The 25,443-nt window shown below is 39.7% G+C and overlaps 1 protein-coding gene across 4 annotated transcripts in view; it reads right to left on the reverse strand.

Moving 5' to 3' along the window:
- Nucleotides 1–25,443, reverse strand: part of PPARGC1A (PPARG coactivator 1 alpha) — a 609,045-nt gene that overhangs the window by 83,945 nt on the left and 499,657 nt on the right. The window contains exons 1-2 of one of the 4 annotated variants that reach the window (XM_081303148.1): nucleotides 22,860–22,998; nucleotides 4,421–4,600 (exon numbers count right to left, since the gene is read on the reverse strand). In XM_081303148.1, coding sequence (XP_081159274.1) covers nucleotides 4,421–4,600; nucleotides 22,860–22,904 — 225 coding nt within the window. In that variant the 5' untranslated portion in view covers nucleotides 22,905–22,998. Of the gene's footprint in view, nucleotides 1–4,420; nucleotides 4,601–8,395; nucleotides 8,636–9,452; nucleotides 9,609–22,859; nucleotides 22,999–25,443 lie in introns of those variants that run through there. The other 3 variants (XM_081303147.1, XM_081303146.1, XM_081303149.1) reach the window with 3 other exon arrangements.

Here is a 25,443-nt window from a genome sequence, read left to right on the forward strand (position 1 = left end):
TATCTATAATTCCATCTGTGTACATATACTCACGTATATACACATGAATATACATCTCATATTGATTTCCAATTGCTAATAAGTCAAAACATGCGTGCACATTCATTTATGTCTACACACAGTTTTGCACTGTTTGCTAATTTTTGTTTTACATTTGTTCATGCTCCCTCCCAAACAGCATTTAAACTTCTTTAGAAAGTAGACCTTTTGTGCTTGGTAGGCACTTACTTTCTGCTAAGCAAACATCTAGAAAACCTTCAGTGAACAAGACAGGCAGAATCCCTGCTCTCCAAATTCTCATGGTCTGTTGAATTGCCAAGATTTGTTATTTTCACTTTTTTGATAGGTACATAATATGTGCTCATTCTTTAAAAATTTAGAATAAAATGGAAAGCCAAAAGAAAACATATATATCATCTATGTTCCCATCAGAATGATCAAGTCTTCCTGAAAGCTCTCACTACTCATTTCCTGGGTGCCACAGAGAAGGCCACCTTATCCCCAGGTATCACGTGACCACCCCTTACTTTCCTCCTACAAAAAGTCACCCCCTCAGACCTTCAGGAGTTCTCATAATTACCAAGCACAATGCCAGACACGGCTTGTGAGTCCTCTCCCTGTTAGCAAAGGCAGGACTCAGATGATGTCATGAGTGAAGACCTAGGGACAATGACATTCTCACTCACTACTCTCCTAAGGAACCCCAAGTTGCTGCACTCTGCAGTACCAGGTGAATGAATGGCTATTCACTTGTATCATGGAGGCATTCAAGCAGGTATTAGAAAATAAACCTGGGACAAGGGCCCACAATGATGCAGAGAGGCCCATGTGCTATTGAAATGAACCCCATACCACCCATCTTTATACACTACCAGGCTGTAAAAGCAGCCTTTATTCTCCTTCTTCATACAATGCACAAAGGCTAAAGGGAAGGAAGTTATGTTGCAATATTCTGAAACATAAATCTTGCTACCAGCCAGGGACAGTATCCTGTTTTCCTTACACATGGATCTGATTCACTGGAGGCTGGGCCTATAGGACTTGTGTTCTGTTTTTCAATGGAGTTTCTGCATTATACCTGGTGGCCTGCATTTACACATCTGGACATGGGTTGTGCAAGCAGTTGTGTGTCCAGTTAACCAACCACTGTGTACAGATGTACATTGGCACAGTTTACACCCACTCAGAAGTCTCCTTTACCAAGTTGGGACATGCAGCTTCTTTCTTTTTCTTTATTATTATTATTATTATTTGTTTTATGTTTAAGAAGTTAAATAAAATTAAATTTCAACTCCAATAAAAGAGGAAGAGATTTTCATGTATTCTCCTTGCTGTAGCAGTTTGCTACACCATTCCATCACCCTTAGTCTCACTTTCTGCTTTGATTAGAATTTAGTAATCCCAGAGACAGTTTCCAGGGGTGTCATCAGAGTGCTACTTGAGTCAGGGAAATGGTTGAACTGCTCAATGCTTTTTTAATTCTGGGAACCAGAGGTAGATAATGCTTATTAGTGGCAGATGAGCAAAGGCAGAGCTGTGGCCCTGTGGCTTGCTGGTAGAAGCCTTCTTAGGTGAGAACACAGGGCTTTGAGAGGAGGGAGGAGCTGTGTACCAGGGAAAAGTCCACTAGAAAGGGTGGCCCTGGGAAAGGAGTTCTCTGAAGCGCTGCTTTGGAATAGACGCAAAGCTGTGGCCATTCAAAGGTTATCTTGCACGTGAACTTTTTTTTTTTTTTGCCAGGGAAGACCAATTTTAGAATTTCACTTCAGCTCAAAACACACTTTCTTTTCCCATTACAGAAGAGATGCCTGCGCTTAACAGTGGAGGGCAAAGAGTAGAGGTGTCATCACTCTATGCAAATGCTCATGACGCTGCTGCATGTTGCCACAGAGGACCTTAACCTTTGCCTGGACAGAGAAGAAGGGGCCCTGTGACATCAGAGAGGCTGCAATGGGAATTATCTAAACAGTCACTTTTTTTTTCTGTCACTAAGAGCATACCTGTCATGTTAGTACTGAGGCCCTGAGCGGCTCGATAATTTTATGTGGCTTCTTATTCCTGATATCCACCACCCCACTGTGTTTGGTCTCAGCCATCGGACCAATTTATCTTTTACACTTCAAATAGGGGATGAATTGGTCAGATCACTGAGACTTTCAAAAACAATTAAACAAACAAACAGGGTTTCTCAGCCCCAGCACGACTGTCATTTGAGATCAGAGCTCTGTGCTGTCGTGAGATTTCCTGTGCATTGTAAGATATTTAGTGCCAGCTCTCAATGCCAGTTATGCCCACTAAATACCAGTAGGACCACCTTTCCCCAGTCCTCACAATCAAACACCCCCCCCCAGAAGCTGCCAAATATCTGAGGGGGCGGGGGGGATGTTGCTTTTGTTGAGAATTATTGGCTTAAAATGATCTCATGTGAGATTAAATTAAGTACTCCTTGTGTTTGGGGCACTAAAAACAATTCTATCAGTTGTTGAAAGTTATATAGGGAAAGAAAGGAGAGTCCCTGTGTAGATTAAACATCTATAGATAGATAAATGACAGGAAGCATCCTGAAGAAATAAACGGGGAGACCCCATGTAGGCACCCCACAGCAAATATGGGAACCTAAGGCCAGGAAGAAAGTGGTCCTTTTGAAAGTCGGGAGGCAATGAGGACCACGCCTCTATCCCCCACCATCATCTCCAGAAACCGTGGTCTTGACCCAATATGGAACAGTGGATTGATTATTAGATAAGAGGTCTATAGAGATGGACATTTTTTAAAGCACTGTTTATTTAATGCAGCATGACTTAGAATGGGCCTGTAACCTGACAAGTGTACTGAATGAGGAATGTTCAGTTTACCAGTTCTAACCGGCCAAGTCCTCACATGAACTTTCTAAGACCCAGCTGAAAAGCCTGGGAAAGTATAGAAACCACAAACCTTCAGCGGTTCCTCCCCCTCGCTGCCCTACCTGAAGCATTCCTGTGAGACCCACTTAATGCTCCAGAACTGTTGCAAGATCTTCACCCTGGGCAGAGCCCCCATGGCTGACAGGCTGCCCTGGTCTCCACATCAACCAATACCCCATAACTGAAAGGAAAGATTCTGTCCTATTTTTTAAATGTATTGAGCAAAGAAGCAGCTTCATACATGTTTCTAAAGGATGGCGATCACCGGAATTCACTGTTTCCCTATTTTAATCAATGATATAGACTTTGAAGTCAGATAAATTTAGAATTTAAGTGCCATAATTATTTGTCAACTGTGTGACTCTGGGAAAATTGTTTAACCTCTCTGAGCCTCCATGTCTGCATATGTAAAATGGGAACAATACTAATAGTACCTAAACAGCAGGTGGTTTTGAGGAATGTGTAAGATGACAGGAAAGGGTTCCAACACATTGGCCACTGTTGTCATTACTATTATGGTTGTCAACGTTACTATATTCATCCTTCACTCATTATACAAAAAAACATTTATTCAGCAACTTCCATGAGCTGAGTGGTAGGAAAAACTCAATTAAAATTATAATACTGGCTTTTTTAAGACTCGGAATTTTAATCAAATGACATTGAAAACAACCAATAAAGGTCTTCACTGGTGGGTTATGGAGACTTTGAATAGAGTCAGCACATAGTAGGTTCTCAAAAAATATTAGCTCATGATGATAGCATTGGTAGTTCTGATATTGAAAATTAGGTGATTTTGCAATCTTGATTTAATTTACTTATAAGAGTACTCACTAAAAGTCCCTACAAGAAATGATTTATTTTCAAGCAAATGAATGCTGATCTTGCAAGAAAGCACGTCTATTCTCTAAACAACATGTTCATCGGGGAAGGGTAACATTCTTTATTATAGCATATAATAAGCATCCAGAGTCTGGGAGGTAATTCTCACTATTGAAAGGAAAATGAATTTTGACTAATTTGTAAATATAGATTAGATCTGTTGAGTTTATCAATTTCCACCTACAAAGAAATTAGTGGTATGTACCAAAAATATAAGAGTAATAGTCAACACTGCTCACCTATTTGATAAAAAAGGTAGATTTCTAAACCCTCAGTTTAAAATTTTTCTTCTTATAATATTAATTTATATTAGTCACCATTTACGGCTAAGACTCTCTCCGTGGGAAATTGGAATAAACAGGTTTAGACTTTTGTTCTTGTCATCAATTCTTTCACAACCCCGTATATTTCAACACAATTTAATGCAGTCTGTTGTCAGTTCTCAGCCCCTTAATTATAAAAAAAAAAAAACTGTTTGTTTTCCAAAATATTGTTTCACCATCAAAAAGAAAGTATGACAAAAACTCTTTTGATGACCATACAGTAAGAACCCAAGATGTTTTCAGGCCTATCCCATGTCAGACTGGCCCAAACCAAGGTCAAGGAGAAATGAACTTTCCAAAGGAGGTTCTTACCTCAAATATGTTTGCAGGCTCATTGCTGTACTGGTTGGATATTATTTCTGATTGGTCGCTGCACCACTTGAGTCCACCCAGAAAGCTGTCTGTGTCCAAGTCGTTCACATCTAGTTCAGAAAGATCAAGCTCAGGAAGATCTGGGCAAAGAGGCTGGTCTTCACCAACCAGAGCAGCACACTGCAGGAGGCAAAAAAGAAAAAAAAAAAAAAGCTTTCATTAACTGCAGGAATGTATTAAACCACAATAGCATGTGATAGGAATTAAGCCTGGTTAATTCAACGACACCACCAAAGCTGGCCTCTGAGGCTTTAATCACCAGGGAAAACACCCTAAATTCTTTTCCCACTTGGCTCCCAAAGGATATTTTGCCTGATTTATCCCATGCAAAATTCCATCTCTAAATCCAAGATAAGTACTTCATGAAGTCCTCTCTGAGTCTTCCAGTTTGTACCGCTTGGAGAGTTAGCCCTTATCACATCAGACTGTCTTGTGCTTAACTATACGTAAAATCTTACTCTATCCTGAGAGTATAATCTCTTAGAGAAGAACACAAGCTTGATTTTACTTGGAATTATCATGCTTACTGGACTTTCCCTAAACAACTGGCACGTGAAAAATAGAAGACAGGAACTACATGAGGAGAACTTTCTCCACTTAGACTCTTTTTAAACATGTCATCCTTATCCTTCATTCAGCAACTAATGATGCAAGGCCTTTGACTCATCTGTGGTCCTCTTGAATTATTTCTTAAATCATTTACTCTCACTGACTTTTTATGAGTTACTGGACGTCATCCTTAACAGGTCAAAGCAGGTTCCTTGAGATGAAGAACAAAAATCATATTTTTTTTCTATGCAGCCTTTATATCTCACTCTGAGTTACTTATAAGACGTGGTGTGTGTGTGTGTGTGTGTGTGTGTGTGTGTGTGTGTGTGTTTGGGATCACCTGGCACCTGGAGAAGAGGAGTCACAATAACAACACCACAATTGTATTTTGTTCATTATTCAGGTGTATCTCAACTATGTTCCAAATACATTCAAAATAGCTATTTTTGTTCAGAGTTATAAAATTATTTCAATATATTGAAAGGTTTAAAATATCCTCTACTGCAGCTGGGCTGCTTGTCTCCAAGGCCATTTTAGATTGCCATATTCTTTTTCTTCCTTGCGTGTAGCAGATATCACTTAACGGCCCCACCCTGGTGCTTTCCAAGGAAAGTGGACCCCATTACCAATGAAGTGGTCTCCTAGAACTGAATCAGCTAACTGATGGCTGATTCCAGGCTGCATACCATAAAGAACCCTGCAGGAACTCCTACGGCCAGGGTCTGGGGATGCCAGAGTCACAGGGACATTGTCTACCTGTGCACCAAGCTGTCTGAACCCAGGCCTCCCACTCAGAAGCAGGACCCTCCTGCCTCTACCTTACGAGGTCAGGAGAGATGCTGTCCAGTTGTTCACATCCATGCAGTCCTTGGGCATGAAGTTGCAGATATCCCTTGACATTTAGATTTTGAATAAGTTTTATGCAGATTTCTTTTTCCACAAGCACCCCTGTCATCCCTGGCAGGCTGCATTACACGGATCATATGCAGCAGTGTGATGATAAGCCACACACTGAGAAGTAGGGCCTGGGTAATGGAGTGGGCAGTTAGTAAGAGAAGAATGGGAGGAGTCTGCAAATCACTGCAGTTCTGCCCTAAGGCCACCAGCCCCATGAGGTCCCCAGCTGCAGGCAGAAGGTAATGTAAGGAAAGGACTGTCCTCTCTATCCAAACTCCTTCCTTATCATTTTACTGGTCTTTCATTTTTATTATATGAACCCAAAGTTACAGATCAGTCTATTCAACTAGGTTGAAAGCAATGGAAGCTGGACAGGAGAGAAGATCTCGTCCTAGTCCAATGTTCTTGTTTTGGTACGGGTGTTATGCTCCCCGGGCACATTCTGGCCCACCCCTTACAGTCCAAGCACACACACTCAGTGTTAACTCTGCTTCGACAACCACCCATTCAGAGGCAAGGGGAGAACTTTTCCCACAGTGCAAAAATACTAATCTTTCACTGGGGGATAGTCCTTTAACATAATCAAGCATAAACAGCATCAACAAATAAAAATGTTGGCTGTCTACCTCTGCCTTAAGTTCCGTTGTAGAGCTCAGGAACCATGTTTTGGGAATACTGACGGGTCATACCAATGGACTGGTGAACAATATCTAACTGCCCCCTCCAGGAACACCCTGTACAAAAAACCTGGAACTTTTCAGAAATGTGTAAGTCCCTTTTGAAAGCCATTGACTAGACCAGGTCAGTTTGTTGTGTGTTACTGTCTTGTACACCTCCTTTTCTCTCTCCTCCAGCTCTCCCTCTCCTATTATGCTTTTACATTATGGTTCCAAAAAGTGCCTGTGCTCTTGCCAATGTTGACATGCTAATAAGATCAGTGCTTCTGAATGTGGCATTATTCTGCTAATCTAAAACACATTAGTCGTAGCAAGTGTCCCTGTTATTAATTTATATTTGGCCTTTGGATGGTGGCAGACACAGTCCAAGCCCTGTAACTGTCCTCATCTGACACGCTGATATTTATGACTTCCCCATACATCTGTAACAGGTGTGCTCGACTGCACTCACACAGCCTCGTTCTAGTGCCTCCTTGCAACGATGACAGCTATGTCACAACTGTAGCCTTAATTTTATAATAAGATTTAAGAGGATAAAGCAGTCACTAAACACAAAAGGCTAATTATTGTACGTTATTTCACTCCAACAGACAATAAATTAGCTTAACTGCACTGATGATAATGAATCATTATAATTAAGTATAATTCTCCATTAACCTTTTGGAGGTTTTGATGGTAAATTTTAAAGAGAGAGAGAAGAAAAAGTGGACTCAGCCACATTAATTATATTAATGAAAAAAAAAAGGATCTTAACTTCTTTAAAAAAAAATTAGTCAAGACAAGGGAAGGGGGTGGCAAGGAGGGCCATAAAGAATGACAGTCTTGGTGGAGTATATGTCATGTGAATTGTCTCTATCAATCTTGGTAACCTTATTGTACATCACCTTCATTAAACTGTGAAACACGGGGGACTCCGAGCACCTCCAGTGATATGGGCCTTTATTAACCAGTGTGCTGTCCTGTCATTATGTGCAAAAGGGCATAAGACGTTTTAGGATGACAGCAAACATTAATGATTCAAAAAATGAAAGCTGCCTACGCTACCTGCTGCTCTAATATTTGAAACTGGCAGAAGTGATTCCCAGAGCGGCTGTCTCGAAGGCAGGGCTTCTAGCAGCTGCTGCCTACAGTGCAACAGCAACTGGCCAGCCACAGCGGACCTGCGACTCAATCCACGGCTGGACAAGGAGCCCAAGACCTGTCACCCTTCAGAAAAGAAAACGTAAAAAGGCCACCGTTCTGAAGAGCCTGGATACTTATTGGAAAACGACTGCAGGAATTCCGGTAGTTAACATTAACCTTCCTTATTTCCATACGAGCTAGTTCCTCAATCAAGTAGCAGCATCAGGAATTATGCATGATGGAAAAACGAAACTACAGCAGCAGAGACCCACGGTGCCAGCCAGACAACCACCCACAGGACACTCCGGGCTACTCAAACAATTAGGACTCTGAAGCCACTTAGAACCCTGACTCTTAATCACTACAGGACATATGAATTCTCCATATCTATCCTGCCTTACCGAGAAATCACAACAAGATAAGAAGGATTACAACCCACAAAATACAATCCACCAAGGCAAGAAGGGCAGCCAGAGCCAACGTTTGCAAACCCAGCAAGGAGTTAAGAATCCAGGGCATGCCTCGCTAGATAGGAAAAATGCATTCGCAGCCGGCCTCTACCAAATTATTTTCACTTTAGATGTGTATCGCCACACCACATGCACATCTTATTTAATCAAATCACGTGTGGCACTTGATCCTCCCCCTTACCCTACGTGCCCCCAGCTACCCGGAGGAAGCACTCGCAGTCCTTTGCCAGGTTCATTGTTAGCAGCTCGGATCCTCCATGCAATTCAATTCGGGTCCATCTCAGCAGAGTCCTCAGAAAGTTTCGCTTGTTTCCCAAGTTGCCCAAACTTTCCGGGAACATTCCATTGTGCTGAATGCAAACACACCGAGGTCCTCCGTCCCCCAGCTAGACTCCAGAGATTACGAGGAAACCGCTTGCATTTTTTTTCCCCCTGTATGAATTGTAGCCAGCACAGACTGTGGAATTGATGTATTGCCGTCTATTTTTACACAAGCAGTGAGCAGCTCCACACACGGTCCTGCATAAACTCTATTCTCTCTCCGGCTTCAGGCAGCTCTCCGTGGTACAGGGAGATTTAACCATTGGCTTCCCTGCCACCGGCTCAAACAGGAAACCTTGCACTATAAGGCTTTTTTTTTTTTTTCCCTGACCAAATCTTTCAACTACACATAGGAGTTTTAAAGGAAGCAGCAGCATCATTTTATATTTTGCGGGAAAAGCAATCTAAGACAGTCCAGCAGGAATGTTTAGGATTTTGTAAGTTCTCTGTCTGATGAACAGAGAAAGGAGAAAAAAAATCCAGACTAGAATCAAAACGGACTATATTTGAACACATCCATTTTAATATTTTTATCTTCATTTTCTTATAAATAGAAATGGCATTTTTCCAACCAGGCCACTAAACACCACTGGAAAGACTTCAGCTTCTGATTCATATCAATATCTTAGAGCATAAATATTGCATATGAGTAGAAACAGAGCCAAAGGCACATGGAAAGAGTTTCTAACTGCAACAGATACTGATGACAGCAGCTGAGCTTTGATTTGCTCAAGGCATCTCAGAGCCACCTTAAAATAGCAAACTTATTGGAGTTAAGATAAGATTGAGATTCCCTTCCAAAAGCTCCCGCCCCGCTCCAGCTACTTTTCTGCCTCCTCTCCTCGCCCAAGCCCATCCCCCCCTTACAGGGATAATTGCATCTGAGGGAAGCTGCCGTCCTGGCTGCAATGCCTGCGGAGCCCAGCCCCAGCTCACCTCGATGTCACTCCATACAGAGTCCTGGCTGCACATGTCCCACGCCATCCAGCTCCTGAATGACGCCAGTCAAGCTTTTTCAACTCCAATCCACAGTGACACCGAGCACACACTCATGCAGGCAACCAGCCCCTTACTGAGAGTGAACTGAAGGCACCTGTCTTACTACAGTCCCCAGTCACATGACAAAGCTATTAAAAAGTAGGCTGGGCTGTCACTCACCCAGCCTCCCTTCTCCTGTGCAGCTTGCTGCTCAAACTCCTGACGTCACTCAAAGGCAGCCCTCTGCCTCAGTGAAGTAACGCTTTAAAAAAAAAAAAAAAAAGAAAAGAAAAAGAAGAAAGAAAGAAAGAAAAGAAACACTTGGACTTTTGGAGGTTTCAAGCATCATGCTGTGATTAAAGCCAGCTTTGAATGCCACAGACTCTAAACGGAGCCCTGGCCATATAATAACTAAAATCCCCTGCAATCTTTTTTTAATTTATTTTTCCTCCAAAATGAGCAAGGGGCAAAGCTCCCTGTTTCACAACAGAACAACTATATTCTTAACTAGTATGTGTATTCTCATAGGACCGTAAGCTCTCCAAGTGGACCCAAGCTCGGTTTGGGACTAAAGCAAGAGCTTATCACATGATGCATTTTTATGAGACATTTTCTAATTGGGGGAGTGTTTGAAAGCAGCAAATGAGGCATTTTTTTGCTTGTTTAATCAACAAAACAGCCTGTATTTGTTAAGGTATAAACAAACTCCTCTCCCCAGAAGTCGGTTGTCCCCGTGTAGGTAGGGAACACCAGCTCTGGAATTGTTACTGCAGTTTGCTCTGCTCCATATAAGGAGAGCAAGCAACAAAACCTCATCCTTTCAGCTTCCTTCTCATTATTTCCATTTCTTTCATAGGCTCCCAGAAAACAAATGTTAGTAAATACAGTCGCGGCTGCTATGCCCAGAACAGCTCCGGCTTTCAGCTGCCTTCTTCCATACATGTAGCCTTTCCTCCCTGACTGCCTTAGGGTGCCTTTTTGAATAAACATTGGATTCCAACCCTCGTGCCCTGGGTCGTGCAGTTTGCGTGTGAAATCAAAAATGTCCATGGAGTGAAGGGAAAATATCCACATGCCATTAGCAGAAATATTCACTTCTTGAGCTTCACTGTTTTATTATTTCTCAGCTCGTACCTTGAGACAATGAGGGCTAATGCAGGTGCTACTGTTTTATGATGACACTACATATTGAATACATAACAAACCCAAGGTACTAGAGACAGTGGAAAAATACTTCCCATAACATTACAGTGGTCGGACTTAACCCTTCTGAGTTCCAGAGGGATGTACACAGGTATGTATCTTTGGGAAGACAGGTTTCATGGAACTCCAAACCCAATAGACTTTTAAAATTTAGCTTAATTCTTTTACCAGACAATAATTTGTCTGAAAATAAAGTTCCCAGGTATCTAAAAATAATTTTGAAAGCCCTATTAATTTAAATTCCTGCTCTACTGAGGTTAATTTAATGTTTTCTTTATTGTATATCTCCTTATGAAGAAAAGAAAGTGGTGGTTTTTCTCTAACACATACTTTAAATATTAAGTTGCTCAAATTGTAAAGTGAAAGAAAGAAATACAATAAAAAACAAACAAGATAAAAAGCCACCAGAATGCTGTTTCTTTCATACCACTTATTTTAAAGACTTCTCTCCTCTGATATCTGCAACAAGTTGCTAGTAAATTTCTGAATAATGTGATTAAATTGACAAGTTTGTCATTACTGGACATAAAAAGATGGCCAACAGCTTTGACATTTTAAGTGAGCTGAATATATTTCACTGGCACATTTTCCCTTATACTTAGCAGAAAGTTGCTGTAGTTTTAATTTTCCATGTTAAAAAAAATTAAAAAGGAATATACAACTTTGAGAATGTTTTCATGAAGGCAAATAATGGCATTACTTTGTGTTCCCCACCCCACCTCCCCAAAAATACTAATTTTCCTCCCAATTATATTCTTACTTAATGTAAAACTTCAGTAAGTTATTAAAATTCAGGACAAAGGTCATTGGCTCTACCCTCAACACAGTCAACTGTGAAATGATATTGGTCATTTGGCCAAGAGAAGTCGATGTTTATTAACTATTATCAAATGATCCCTGCATCGTGAGAGTCACTGACGATTTTCTCTGTCCCCATCCAAAGATGGGCAACCACCATGCTTTTTTAAAAAAATCCCATTCACACCTTTTAGAGACGTTCCTTTACACTAGAGCATGTTGCATTATTGTTTTTGATATTTTAACCTTCACACATTGTGTAGCTGCGGGATCCATGCTCCTTTTTTTTCTGCCACCTAATTCCACTTCTTAAATCGCTCAGATCAACATAGCCACCCAGATGACAAGTGGTTTCATGTATGCTGTATTTTTAGGAGTCAAAACATGTCAAGGTCTCACAAACTCCAGCATATTGCCTTCCCCCGCACCTTCCATCTCTACTAGTATAAAAACTCAAATTTAAACCTATTCGTAGGACAAGTTAGAGTACCTGCTACTGTTTTTTTTTTAAGTCTCAAAACTATAACTCAAAAGGATATTTTAAAGTTCTCATAATTTGGTTAATTAACTCTTCAGATTAAAAATTCTCTTCTGTCCAGTTTTTTTTTTTTTTTTCTTTCATCAGGAGAACTTAAAATTGTTAGTTGCTCACCAACCTTGGTCTTTTCTGGCTCCCCAGGCGGTTTCTATATTTAATTCTCTCTCTGCCTTGACGGCTGCTCTTCCCCTCTCCCTGCAGCCTCTCTTCCACCCCTTCTACAACTCTGCCTCCAAGGTTTCCAAATGTTTGATTCAGTCAACGACGATCTATGGAAGCCTTACTGTGTGCCCAGCAATCCATCACAAGGACTGCCGAGAAGGGGTACGACAGGGACACAAGGGAACTTGTAATTTTAGGGGGATGACAGACCTTAAACGTGGAGAAAAAAAAATTGCCATGAAAAAGCAGTATCATTTTCTTCAATATCCAGATTTCTTTTTCTACTCTTGAAAGCACACTCTATTTAGGTACAAGGTCCTTTCACTAACCACAACGACTCTGCTCCAAAACAACCCCATTTGCTCCCAACAATAGGAAGAGGTATTTATTAACATCTGCTGGATGCCTATAATATCGTATATCTACACAGGGCCTGGATCCCACCCCCCCATGGAATCCACCACTCAATAGTCCTGTTAATGTATTCCAAAGTCCCCACATTGGTGGAGGCGGGAGAATCTGTCTTTTGAGTTGATAGGGGGATGGTGGGGGGAGAGAGAAAGAATAATTCAATTCAATAATTCATAAGAACAATTAAATTCTATAACAAAAATATTTGAAGAAGTGTTTGAAATTTGGGTTTCTTTCCCCACTCCTGCCCCCAAATTACAAGCTTTGTCCATCATCCATATTTCAGACAACTTCCCATTTCTTTTTTATTTTGTAATTATTTTTTATTTGTAGTTGGATATAATACCTTTATTTTATTTATTTTTATGTGGTGCTGAGGATCGAACCAGGGCCTTGTACATGCTAGGCGATCACTCTATCATTAAGCCACAACCCCAGGCCAACAACTTTCCATTTCTAAAAAATAAATACAATCAAATTGGAACACTCAAACTCATACCATAGGCTATAGCAAAAACACGTGGTGTCAACATTGTATCCAGGTAAGCACAAAAGGAAACTCAGAAGTAAATACTATTAGTATAAACATCTTTTTGATTTGTTCTTGTAGACTTACAATGAGAGGAATAAATTTAAGGTGGAACATTTCAAGGAAGAAAGGGAAAGAGGAAGACATAGCCAAACTTGCACAGGCTAGTATTGAGATCCTCACTTCAAATTCTACATGTCCATCAAGGTAGTCCTAAAACTTCCCAGGAAAGATCATCTGTGCACCCATTTTACAACTAAGAAAAATCAGGCAGGTAAGAGTGAAAAGCAGTTGAACAGAGTGAGCAGAACCCTCCCCAAATCTAAGGCACATCAAGGACCTCTGAGATCACTTTGTATCTAAGGAAGTGTCTGGAAAGAGGTATTCCTGAGAATTCTGCATGTCTGGAACATTCTCCCAGAAAGAAAAGAGACCTGCCCAGAATTGCTAATATTTTTAAAGTTAATTATTGCTTATGGCTATTCAATTGCTGGCTCTTAGTTCCTAGAGGGAACCATTGATCCTTGTATCCCAAGTCCATTTCTGATCATGTATTTTGGATCTCTGGTTTGAAGCTGAGATTTTGCAGGGCACAAAATGTGGATGCAGAGTAGGGAATACCAAAGATCTTTATTCTTATAAATACTCTCAAATTAAATCTTATTTTACACAAACTGCCATGGTGATGTCAATGTGAGCAAAGAACCTCTGAGGAAACCATTTCAGGAAGGTTGGTGGACAACATTAATGCCTCCTAGCACTTTTTTTAATAAACAAGAGGTGATAGACAACCACAACAATACAGCTCTCATCTCCAATAAAACCTTCTTCAGAACAGACCTATGTGCTTTTGGCATTTTTCATATTACAACAAAAACAATGTGAAAATTAATCTGAGTTGTAGTCAGTGGGACTAATATGAACATAAAGCAATACGAGAACACAGATAAGTAAAGGGGATAAAAGAATGGTTAAAATCTGATTATATCATGTGCAACTCAGTCATAGTTGTGAATGTACATACATTTTTATCTACCCTAATTATTTTGGGTTAATTCACCTATAATGGAGTTCCTGATTATTGAGGCAAGAAATGTTTAATAAGGTTATTTACCAATGTTTTAGCTAGAAGAAAAAATAAGGCATACCACATTTTATTTAATCTGGCATTGTTTAAAATTTAAGATTCTACTGCACCTCAAAAACATAATATTCAATTTAAAGAAAGATTTTATCCCACTAGTTGCAATTAATAAGGGCTTGGGAAAACTAGGGTTTGCAGATTGTTAAATCATAGTCAGGCTTCTCCCCTGGCACTGTTTTTTGGAACTTGGTTCTAATTAGCTTAAGTTTTCTTAATTTTAAGGGAGAAAACTATATTTTGCACACACTCTAAAAAAAAGGATGAATGAGTGAGATTCTGGGAAATTCTTGGTTTGTTCTTTTTCTTTATCATATCAGACAGAGTCTTGGAAGAATTGTGGAGTATTTTGCTTTTGTTTCTGTTATAGACCTTTTTAAGCACTTTGATATTTGTATTTTATACTAGAAGGATAACATATACACACCTCAAATTTGGGAGAGGTTGAAAGGAAATAAATTCTTAAGAAACAATGAGCTTTAAGGTCTTGTTAAATTTTGTGGTAATATGTAGAATATTACATGATATTTGCTAACTCAGTTAGACACAGGACTTTTGAAGAAACACCCTTAATGAAGAAGATCTCCTCTACAATCAACCTTTACTTTGAGCAGTGCAGTAAAAAGGCAAATAAAAAATGCCAAATACTACTGGCAGGATTATAAATGGGAACAATTTTTCTAGAGAACAAATAGGTAATATGTATCAAAATATTTAAAAATGGACAGCCCCAGAGAGACTCAGAAATTCTACTTCTAGGAATTTATCCTAAAAAAATAACAGAGGAATGTATACAAAGATTTTTAAGGATCCTCAATGCTGTATCATTTACATTTATGTTGCTCAAAATGTGACTGTGATGTTTCTGTCCACTCTGATACACAGTTAATTATAAAGCAGTATACATACATATATACTCAAGGCTTCATTAAAAACCTGAAGAATACGTTTAGTAGCATAATGGGAAATGTTCAATATATATTAGGTTTTATTATTAAACTGGAAATAACTATAATCATAAAAAGTTTATTTCTAAATATATATAGTCAGGAGGAAAGAAGATGAGGAAGAGAACATAAATGAGCTGTTTATTGTAGCTGATGAAATTATAAGTCCTGGTTAATTTTCTTTGTGTGCTGGTGCTTTTCTGTAACTTTCTTATTTTCTGTGATAAATAAGGATAACTTATATATTCAGAATATCTATTCATCTTTGAAATAAATAGAGAGATTTAGTACTAGGGCTATGCCTTCTTGACATACAGGGAAGAGAACAAACAGAAACAACCTCTGACATCCCTTATCTTTCTCATATATTCATCATCTGTTTAAAATGTAGTCATTTCTATCACACTGAGTCTAGCAGCTACTGCACTCAGGCTACAGGCTCGGGAGCAGCACTGAAGAAAGCCACTGCCTGACGTGTAGGAACCCTCTGAGGCCTGAATTATAGGGTGAGAGAATTTATCCACCACCACTAGCCACCTCAGAGATGGACCCAAACAACCCAATCCCAGATGTCCTAACCATCTTTACTTTGTCTCTCAATACATTATCAAGTCATGTTAAACTCTCCCTTCAAAATTAATTATTCTTGGTAGGGTTAAAATTTCATCCATTTTTAGAAATGGATCATAGCTTACTAGCATAGTATATTATTTAGAGACATATAGAAAGAAAGAAAGAGAGAGAGAGAGAAAGAGAAAGAAAGAAAGAAGAAAGAAAGAAAGAAAGAAAGAAAGAAAGAAAGAAAGAAAGAAAGAAAGAAAGAAAGAAAGAGAAAGAAAGGGAGGGAAAGAAAAGAAAAGAAACAACAGTAATATCTTCAAAGAATCATATGATGGGACTCTTAAGGAGATTTCTCAGGAAGAGAGTCTTGTCTCCTGGCTAGGGCGGCAGGAAGAGGAGGCAGAGAAGACTTAGGGGAAGAACTGACAGAGAGGTAGCTTTCATCAGAGACACCTGAAATTGACTTAAGGAGGAAAACCCAGTCCAAGATTCGAACCAGCAACTTGGAAGTGAACTTCTAGAACACTGCTTGTCCAGAAATGGGGAACCATCTGTGTAAAGACTGTCATACTACAACCCTGTTTGTGGGTGGGGAGCTCACTCGGAGACCTCTGCAGGTCACATGAAGGACAGACCCACCTTCCTTCCCCTGGAAGTCTGACCACATCCAAGAATGAAGGCTTCATGACCACTTTGGGTATTCTTGAAGTCTCCTGGGTCTCTCCTGCACATCTCCCTTCCTGCACTTGGGTGATCATTATTTTGACCATAAATAAAAACAATTCTTATGTAATTATATAATTCCTTATGTAATAAGGGGAATAAGGAGGTTGAAACCAAGGCCATATGGCTTAAATTCACATAAGGCTCAATTTTGCCTAATATATAGAGTGACGCTGAGGCTCTTGATTCAGCCCAAAGTGGAAGGCAGGATGGATGAGCGGGAGAAACATGGGTCCTCACTCAGCCATGTCCCTCACCAGCCATCTGACTGGGGGACGTTCCCACAATGAATTTGAGCCTCAGTTTCCTTATCTGTCAAAAAAGATGGCCAGATTCAATTACACCAAAAATATTGGCCAGCTCTGAAGTGCTGTGATGTGACTGCATCCCAGCCAACTCGGGAAGGCTTTGCTGCACAAGGTGACTCCAAGTGTGTCATTGCACGGACGCTGGGAATAAGGGACAAAATGCAAGAAAGCTAACTGGTGGTAAGCTTTGCTGAGAAAGCACAGCTTTATCGCACTACAGATATTTAACTACTACCATTCTAGAAAAAGAACAGAAGAAACCTGGGACTATGATACTTTAAAGCTAGCTGTTGGCTAGAAGGAGGATGTTTTCTATACACATGGGTTTCTTACAAATCCCAGGTAGCTTACCAGAGAAAGGCAGCTCTCATACTGTTGATCATTAATTCTACCAAGTGGCACAAGTCACGTGTAAGACCAAGTGTCTGTTTGCACAGTAAATGTGAGAAACACAAAAATGATAGTTACTGTTTTCTTACATCTGCATATGTGTGCAATATGATTTATCAACATGTGCTCTGGTTTTGTGACAAAAAAAAAGAAATAGTGTTACTCAGATTTAGAAAAGAAGGTGGATTCTAAATTTAGAATTTTGTAAATATGAGTAAGTTTTTCAGCATCTGGGGGAAATAAGGGTTTTAAGTCACCCTTTTTCCCTCCTAATATCAGAGCGCTGCCCCCTTAAATAAAAAAGATCATTCTATTTAATAAAATAAGATCTTATGTCTTTTTAATTTAGGGGGGATCACCTAAGAGATTACTGTAGGGTGTGGAGAGAGAAAAGAAGGTGATATGCTGAAAATATTTTATCACGACATTATGAGCAAATATGTTAAATCAAGGCCATGTCACAGGATGGATGGCTTATGTATACCTGAGGGTTACAGAGTTTTACTCTTCAACTCTGGAAACCCCTGTAGCAAGACATAAAGGGTTTGAGCTTCAGTGCTATCCTGCACCACCCAGCTTGGAGGTTTCCTTCTAGGGCTGAATGAACAGCAGCAGGCACACTAAATTCCCTACCAGAGAATTTGGAGAAAGAGCAATGATAAAGTGGAGTAGGTAAAGTTAGACCAGGTAAATGATAAACCTCAGTCAGAACAATGGCTTGATAAAACACCAGCTCCTCCCCTCAATGCCCTGCTTTCATGAGCAAATTCACCAGCACGACATACTTAACTTCATATTTACCTGCCACTGAAGAAAAGGAATTAAAAAAAAAAACTAACCTAAGGAAGCCTGATTTCTGTGCCTGGAAGACAATCTGCAAAAGGAACTTGACAGGAGTTTCCCTTTTAAATAAACCACACTATAAAGAGTCCAGATTGCTCTTTGCCTGAGTGGAGGATCACAGTGGATTCTTTTCCTACCTCCTTTCAAAACAAAAATCCGCAACAGCTCTGGGATGGAACTTTCTACCATCCATCTTAGTAGATTTCTCTCCAGGCAGGACACCTAAAAATAGGCCACACCTAACCTTTTGCACAGCCGTACAAAGCCATGAAGTGGGAACTCCGGCCCGGCGCTTTCCCGTGGGTATTTTCAGCATGTGTGTGCTCCTTGTCTCTCGGTCACATTACCCAATGTCACAGATTACGTAAGAACACCAGACAAGAGTGGCTCTCGGGGACCTGTCCTACCTGCAACCATTGAGGTACCGTATCTCAGGGTTGTTATTTTGCCTTCAGACTGAATCAAACAAAACATGACTAATAATCCCCCCATTTAAAAAGTAATCATTAATGTTAAATAAACCTACAATAAAATGTCTGTTGGGTCTCCAATACTTCAAAAGGGTGAGAATGAGTGAACTGCTTCATGCCAGGAAGTGGACAATAACTATATAATGCGACACTCAGACTCACAAACAAAAAGTGCCTTGCTTATGATTTCCTTTCTACGAAACCCCGAGGTAGACATGTCTAAACTATGTGGCTGGACGTCAGGAGAGAGGAGGCCCTTGTTGGGGGCAGGAAGCCAGGCACAAAAGACTCTGGGACCCAGTTGTGGTCTCCTTGTTGTTAGTGCTGGTTATATGGGCTTGAGCAGTTAGGAAAATTCATTGATCTGAACCCTAAGGGTATGGACACGTTACAAAATCCATATTATATTTCAATGAAAAGTTTAAAATACACAAAGAAGTAAAAGAAATATTTCTATATAAAAGTATTTTTCTTTTTCTTAATTAAAAAAAATCCCCCACACTCAACTATCTTCTTTAATAGGCCACTAAACCACTCAGACAAATAGCACTGGGTCAGGAATCAAAAAACATGGTATTGGAGTTGGTTTTTTTGACTTTGGACAAAGCCACTAAACTTTCTAGATCTATTTTCTCTTCTGTCAAAAGATGGTACAGGTTTAGGTGTTGTCTGTATGAATTTCTTGAACAAACACAATAAGGGAATCTCCCAAATCGAAACTACTAGTACTTTTATCCTTGCTTCAAAGTTCACTGTTGAAGGAGGTCATTGACTTGGCTTGACGATGCTGTTCCCCTCTCTGAGAGCATGGGCCTTAGAGTCACTGCCACTTCTAACCCATCTCTGAGGTCTCAAGCATCTGAACTGACACTAGCTGAACCTCAAGCCCATTATTTTTTAAAATGGCAATGTAAATGCCCACCTTACATGTCTGGCGTTGGGGTTAAGTGAGATTATATGAGTCCAGTGCTTGGCATAGAAGTACTCAATAGTGATACTTGTTATTCACGTATGAGTATTTAAAACTCAGTTGAAAATCAAGCAATATTATAGTGGATGTATGAGTTTGCATTTTGCCTGGCTTCCTTATCTTAAAAAGTAAATAAGTAAAAATTCTAGAAGCTAAGCAGAGCAGGGCAGGCTTTCTCTTTAAGTCCTATATCAAGCTGACTTTCTATGCATGACAGAATCATCACAAGTGGTGGAGACACAGGCATGCCAAGTGCCTGTTGGTTTCTCTGATTACATGAAGAAAAGAAAAGAAAAAAAAAAAAAACACAGCTTCATACCAGTCCTGACCTGACTCTCTCTCTAAAGAGACCAGAAGCAGCAAGGGCAGAAAACAGATTTGATTCCAAGAGGCCGGCCATGATGTTATTTGAGCCAAGAGTCTTTCAAGAATCTCTCTGTTAAGAAACAAGACATCCATATGGTGCATGAAAACTGACAAGACACCGTGAGTTTGCAAATGTGGGAGGAATCACCAAAGTATCAAATCGTGTTAAATGATGATATCTGAAATACACACAGAAGGCAGAATGGAAAACAAAGCCAGGGGATCAAAAAAATTCAACGTGGGGCTGGGGTTGTGGCTCAGTGGCAGAGCGCTCACCGTGCTGGGTGTGATCCTCAGCACCACATGAAAATAAATAAATAAAATAAAGATATTGTGTCTGACTACTATATATATATATATATATATATATATATATATATATATATATATATATCAGTGTACAGCCAATTTTACCCCCAGTGGCCTATCAGGTACATTTTCTCGGCATTCATGTCTTGAAAATATGTGGTCAATCATACAATCACTTTTTAAATTGATAAAATGACATAAAGGATTTGTTATATTTCATCATCCATATTTAAGTTTGTTTTTTTTAAAGTAATTTCTCTGTGTCATGGAGTACTGACAAGTATGTAGACAGGTTGAAAACTGTATTGACCAATCCAGTAGCCACTAGCCACAGGGGACTCCTGAGCCCTAGAAATGTGTCCAGTCAAAATAGAGATGTTCTATAAATGAAAACCATGCCTGCGGTTTCAAAGTCTTGCTATGAAAAACAGACTGCAGAATATCTCATTCATAATTAATAGATTGCATGTTGATAAAACAGTTTGGATATATTGTGTTAAATAAAAGATATTGTTAAAATTAAATTTATCTGTTCAAAATGGGGTTACTAGAAAATTTAAGGTTATATGCAGGATGTGCATAATATTCCTATTTGACAGTGAATTTAAACTACCAGGGATATCCTAGATGCAAATCAAATTGATGAATTACAGGCTTAAGGAATTTCAAAACTAAAGGAGTCATAGAGGTAGAGCAGAGCCACAGGAGGGCACAACTGCAGGGGGCGCCACTCCCATCATAGTCTAAGGAGTAATCTGGGGAGCTTTACATGCTCAGCTTGCATGGTCCTGTATTAAATGCTATGCAATCCATCCTCCTTACAAAATCATTAGGAATCCCTTTTAGAACATCCCTGGGGCAATCCCATAAATCTTTCCAGCACCTTCTGCACCTTTTCAAAACATATACATAATAATGAGATGCAAATGTGTAAAGTGAGGTTTATCCAGTATTCCAGAATTGGGAGGGTGGCAATAGAACCAATTGCACTGTAAAACTCTAAGAGGAGGCACGAGATGGCCAGAGCATCACCCAGGATGCAAAGTCCGGATACATACAAGGATGCAATGTTCTCAAGAAGACTCTTTAGGTCCTGGAGACTAGAGGCATTTTTCCGAGGGTAGCATTTACTTTAATTACCCTCTCTCTTCCAAGGGAGAAAAGCCTGTTGTTGCATCTATAATGTAGTCTTAGTTTTCGATGCCAAAAATGATTCAGTAAACACAGTTATGTTATGGTATACTATTTCTTATTCAGTACTCAAATTAATCTCAAGGCAGTGCTGGCATTAATTCAATTTGACGCCTGTACTTAGGATTTCACATAGGTGCCTTCATCTAATTCTTCTTCTCAACTAATAAAATCTTAATTCATGGTAATATATTTATTTCTAGTTCAGTTCATGTTAAGGAGTGCAGTACTTTACAGAAAACTAATTAATATCAATCATATATTATAACACTTTTAATGGTTCAGAGGAAAATCCTACACTAGAGGAAAGATTAGATGAACCAAGGGGTCTTAGCCCAGCCTATTTACTCTATTTTTAGAATTTGAGAAAAAGATACCAAGCATCATTTCAGATATAAATTTAATTGAAAGTGTGCATCATAGGAAGGCTGGGAATTAAAAACCCTGGTACTGATCCCTAATAAGACATTGATTTGATGTGACCCAAGAATGTAATTTATACCCTCAGATTCTGTTTTCCACCTATTTTGTGTAATAACCATATAATTTGCAAGTTGGTAAAGATATTCAAATTCAGGTGCATGCCTCGATTAAAATAATGAACAACTTCACTAATAGCAAGCCTTCTGCCTCTGCCGTTGTTGGTAACGATTCTATTTTTATGAAATGTTTGAGTAAGGTTGATGGCATCGTATTTCCTGCAATTGTATATTCAGTGGGAGAGTTGGAGTGTGAGCCCCTGACTGTGACACAAAACCTACTCCCTGGAGATGTGCAGCCAAGTGGCCCTCGCACTTCCTTAGGGAGCTACATTTAAAAGGCCTCATTCCCTCCCAGGCACAAAGAACTGGAAGAATGAGTTACACACCTCTGAAAAAATCTTTTTTTTTAATATTTATTTTTTTTTTAGGTGTAGATGGATACAACACAATGCCTTTATTTTTATGTGGTGCTGAGGATCGAACCCAGTGCCCCATGCATGCTAGGCGAGCACTCTACCACTGAGCCACAACCCCAGCCCCTGAAAAAATCTTAAAACAAACAAACAAACAAACAAACAAACAAAGACAAATGACCACAATAGATCGACTGAAATGCACAGTCATAATATCCAGTCTTTTCTAATTAGGCATTTCATTTACTTTACAAGAATTTCTTCACTTTGATACACTACCAGCTTAAGGAATCAACAAAAGCATACTACAGATTAATCTTTTTTAATTTTTTCTTTGATAATATAGAGATAAAACTCCAAATCTGATAAATATTTTTAAAATATTTAAATATTTTAAAAAATATTTATTTTATTCATCTATTTATATGCAGTGTTGAGAATCAAACCCAGTGCCTCACACATGCTAGGCAAACGCTCTACTACTGAGCCCCAGCCCCAGCCCCTGATAAATACATTTTTTTAAACTCTCACCAATAGAAATAAAGCAAAGCCCCAAATAACAACAGCGCAAAAGCTCCTAGGTACAAAGATAATTCCTCCTGATACTCACTTCCAAAATTGAATCCATAGACGATAACCCCAGGACGAGTGTCATTCATTTTACTGCAGTGCAAATACTTGTATCACTAGTTGGGGAAATGCTTGAAACGGGGGCTTACACTTGCTACTTTTTAATTCACAAGGGTACGGTGACGTAGGAGGGCACCTCAGAGTCGCTGCTCAATGAACTCCACGATAGGGCACAAATTTGAAAACTAATCTTAGCCAGATATGGACGTAAGAGCAAATATGTACAGTATCATGTGCTTCCCAACAGCCCGGGTCTCGAGGGAGCTCTCTGACATCAGCAGTTGAGACAGGTGGTTTCCTTTCCAACTGTGGAATATGAACCCTAGTGCAGAGGCACTAAGTAAATATAGCAGTACTGTAATTTTTCCTGGGTGCACTCTCCTTGTGGATTCTATCCTAGGATGGTACTTTATCCAACAAACGCGTTTGGGGCATACTTGCGTGCCAATAACCGGCTACACATTTGCCAACAGGTTGTTATTGGCATTAAAGATACTGGGGAAGGCTCTGCTTTGCTGTCCTAGTTGGAGGAACTACAGTTTTCCTCCTCTGGTTTATTCAGAATATGTAGTCAAGTGACTGCCCAGACCTCTGCTGGACTATGTCACCCTTTGTCCCCTGTTATTAATACAACCCAACAGAATGACAGACAAGAGTCAGACCATCTTAAAATCACATGCATAGGGCAGGTCAATACCAATCATATCCAGTTTGAGTCTGCCAGCTAAAATCAGCTGAGATGGACTGAGCCCTTTGTGGTCACAACTATTTGCTTTAGAATTTAAGAATGACTAGCAGAAGGGCACCCTGTAACGTGTGTATAAAATTACTTAATTCAGCTTCTATTTCCCTTTCGGAACATAGATACTTTTACACTCTGACAGCCACTGGCTCTTAAAGCATTCTCCTTTTTGTTGTATTGCCTTAGAAACACAAATCTTGTTCCCTGGCAGCAGCCTGCTAAGTGCTGTACCACAAGCCCAAACTAGTTCCCCCTCCGCAGCTTTAATTCACAGTAAGTGGCATGAAAGGAGGTCAACCCTCCTCAGAAAACACAGTTCTTTTCGACTTCAGAATCTATTTCAGAAAGCCACATTCCCTGGTATGTAAAGAGGGGCTGCAGTTTTGAGACTCAGACCCTAACTATCGACAACTTTTTGGAATGGTCTACACAGGGGCGAAAGTAGGGAGATGATCTGAGTTTCAACTCCTGATGGTAGTTTTCCGTGAATTCAGAGAACTCGGAGACAAGGAAGGCGGCAACTTCTCCCCTATAAACTTTTCTTCTGGAAACTGCGATGGCATGTTATGGCTTTTCTCTCCGGAGGTGTTCATTGAATGCTTAACTCAATAATGCCATCTTAATCCTGAACGTCTCCATGGTAACCTACGACTGTAATAAACAAGTCTAAAGAATGGAAAATGAAGCAAAGTCCTCCTGCTGCCCCCTAACCTCCAACTTGGAAAGAACCAGGTCCTCTCTGCTACATAGTCTGTAGGTCTTTCGTCAAGTGTGGAAAATAAGTGTCATAAAGAAATGACATCCAGCTTTTGGTGCATGCATATTTTGCCAAGCAATATGCTAAGCAGTTAGGTGGATTATCTTAATCCTTACCCTAATGGTAGGAGTAAGTGCTATTATTCTGCTGATTCTAGGGATGAGCTCACTGGACGTTAGAGAGACTAAGAAACTTTTCTAAAAACAGAAAACGGGTGTGTGGGAGACTGAAGATGTGAGGCCAATTCTGTCTGACTCCAAACATTTTGCTCTTAATGACCGGCTGTGCAGAAAAATGGCACATAACTTATATATCTAGGAATTTCACCACAAATCGGAAGGGGGCCACAGTTTCAAGTTCACAAGGGCAGTAAAAAAGCACAAATATCTAGCTAAAACCACTGAGGATATTTGAAAAATAGATTAAGAACACAGCCTACAAGTTTGATCAGACACCCTGCTCTGATCAAAGGAAGACCTTCTACAAGTGTCTATGAACTTGATCTGATGTGTCACTTAAGAGAATGCAACTCTCTTTGCAGTTCAACCTATAAAGTGAACTTGGGGTGTTTGATTCAGGACACTGAAGAACATCCCCAAAGGAGAAAGGGCTCTGACTATAATACTGCCCTTCTCTTTAAATGAAATGAAAGACTCCTTTTGAAGTGGCAACTCCAAACAAGGACCAGAGTTAACACATAATTAGAACACAAGGCAAACCATATTTTGAAGATGTTTTATATGCTACAAATGAGCATGCAGACCAAGTCTATACCATGAAGCATATGTAATCTGTTCATCTAATCTGGAACAGATCTCGACGAATAGACCATAGTTTCACCTGTCAGCAGCAATATTAAAATCAACTTCTAATGGATATTTTATAAACTTTGCTTGGAAAAGTGGTCAACTATGACAAGGTCACATAGTTTTGGGACACTCAAAACTCTTATGGTGCCAGTCTTTAGAGAGAGGCTAAAATATGTGGTTTTCAAAACTCCTCTGATTCTGGAAATGTAAAAAAAGAAAAAAAAAAAAGATAGAAATTCATTGAACCTAAAGAAAT

The sequence above is a fragment of the Spermophilus citellus genome (assembly GCF_964194105.1).
Source record: "Spermophilus citellus genome assembly, chromosome: 8".
NCBI lineage: Eukaryota > Metazoa > Chordata > Mammalia > Rodentia > Sciuridae > Spermophilus > Spermophilus citellus.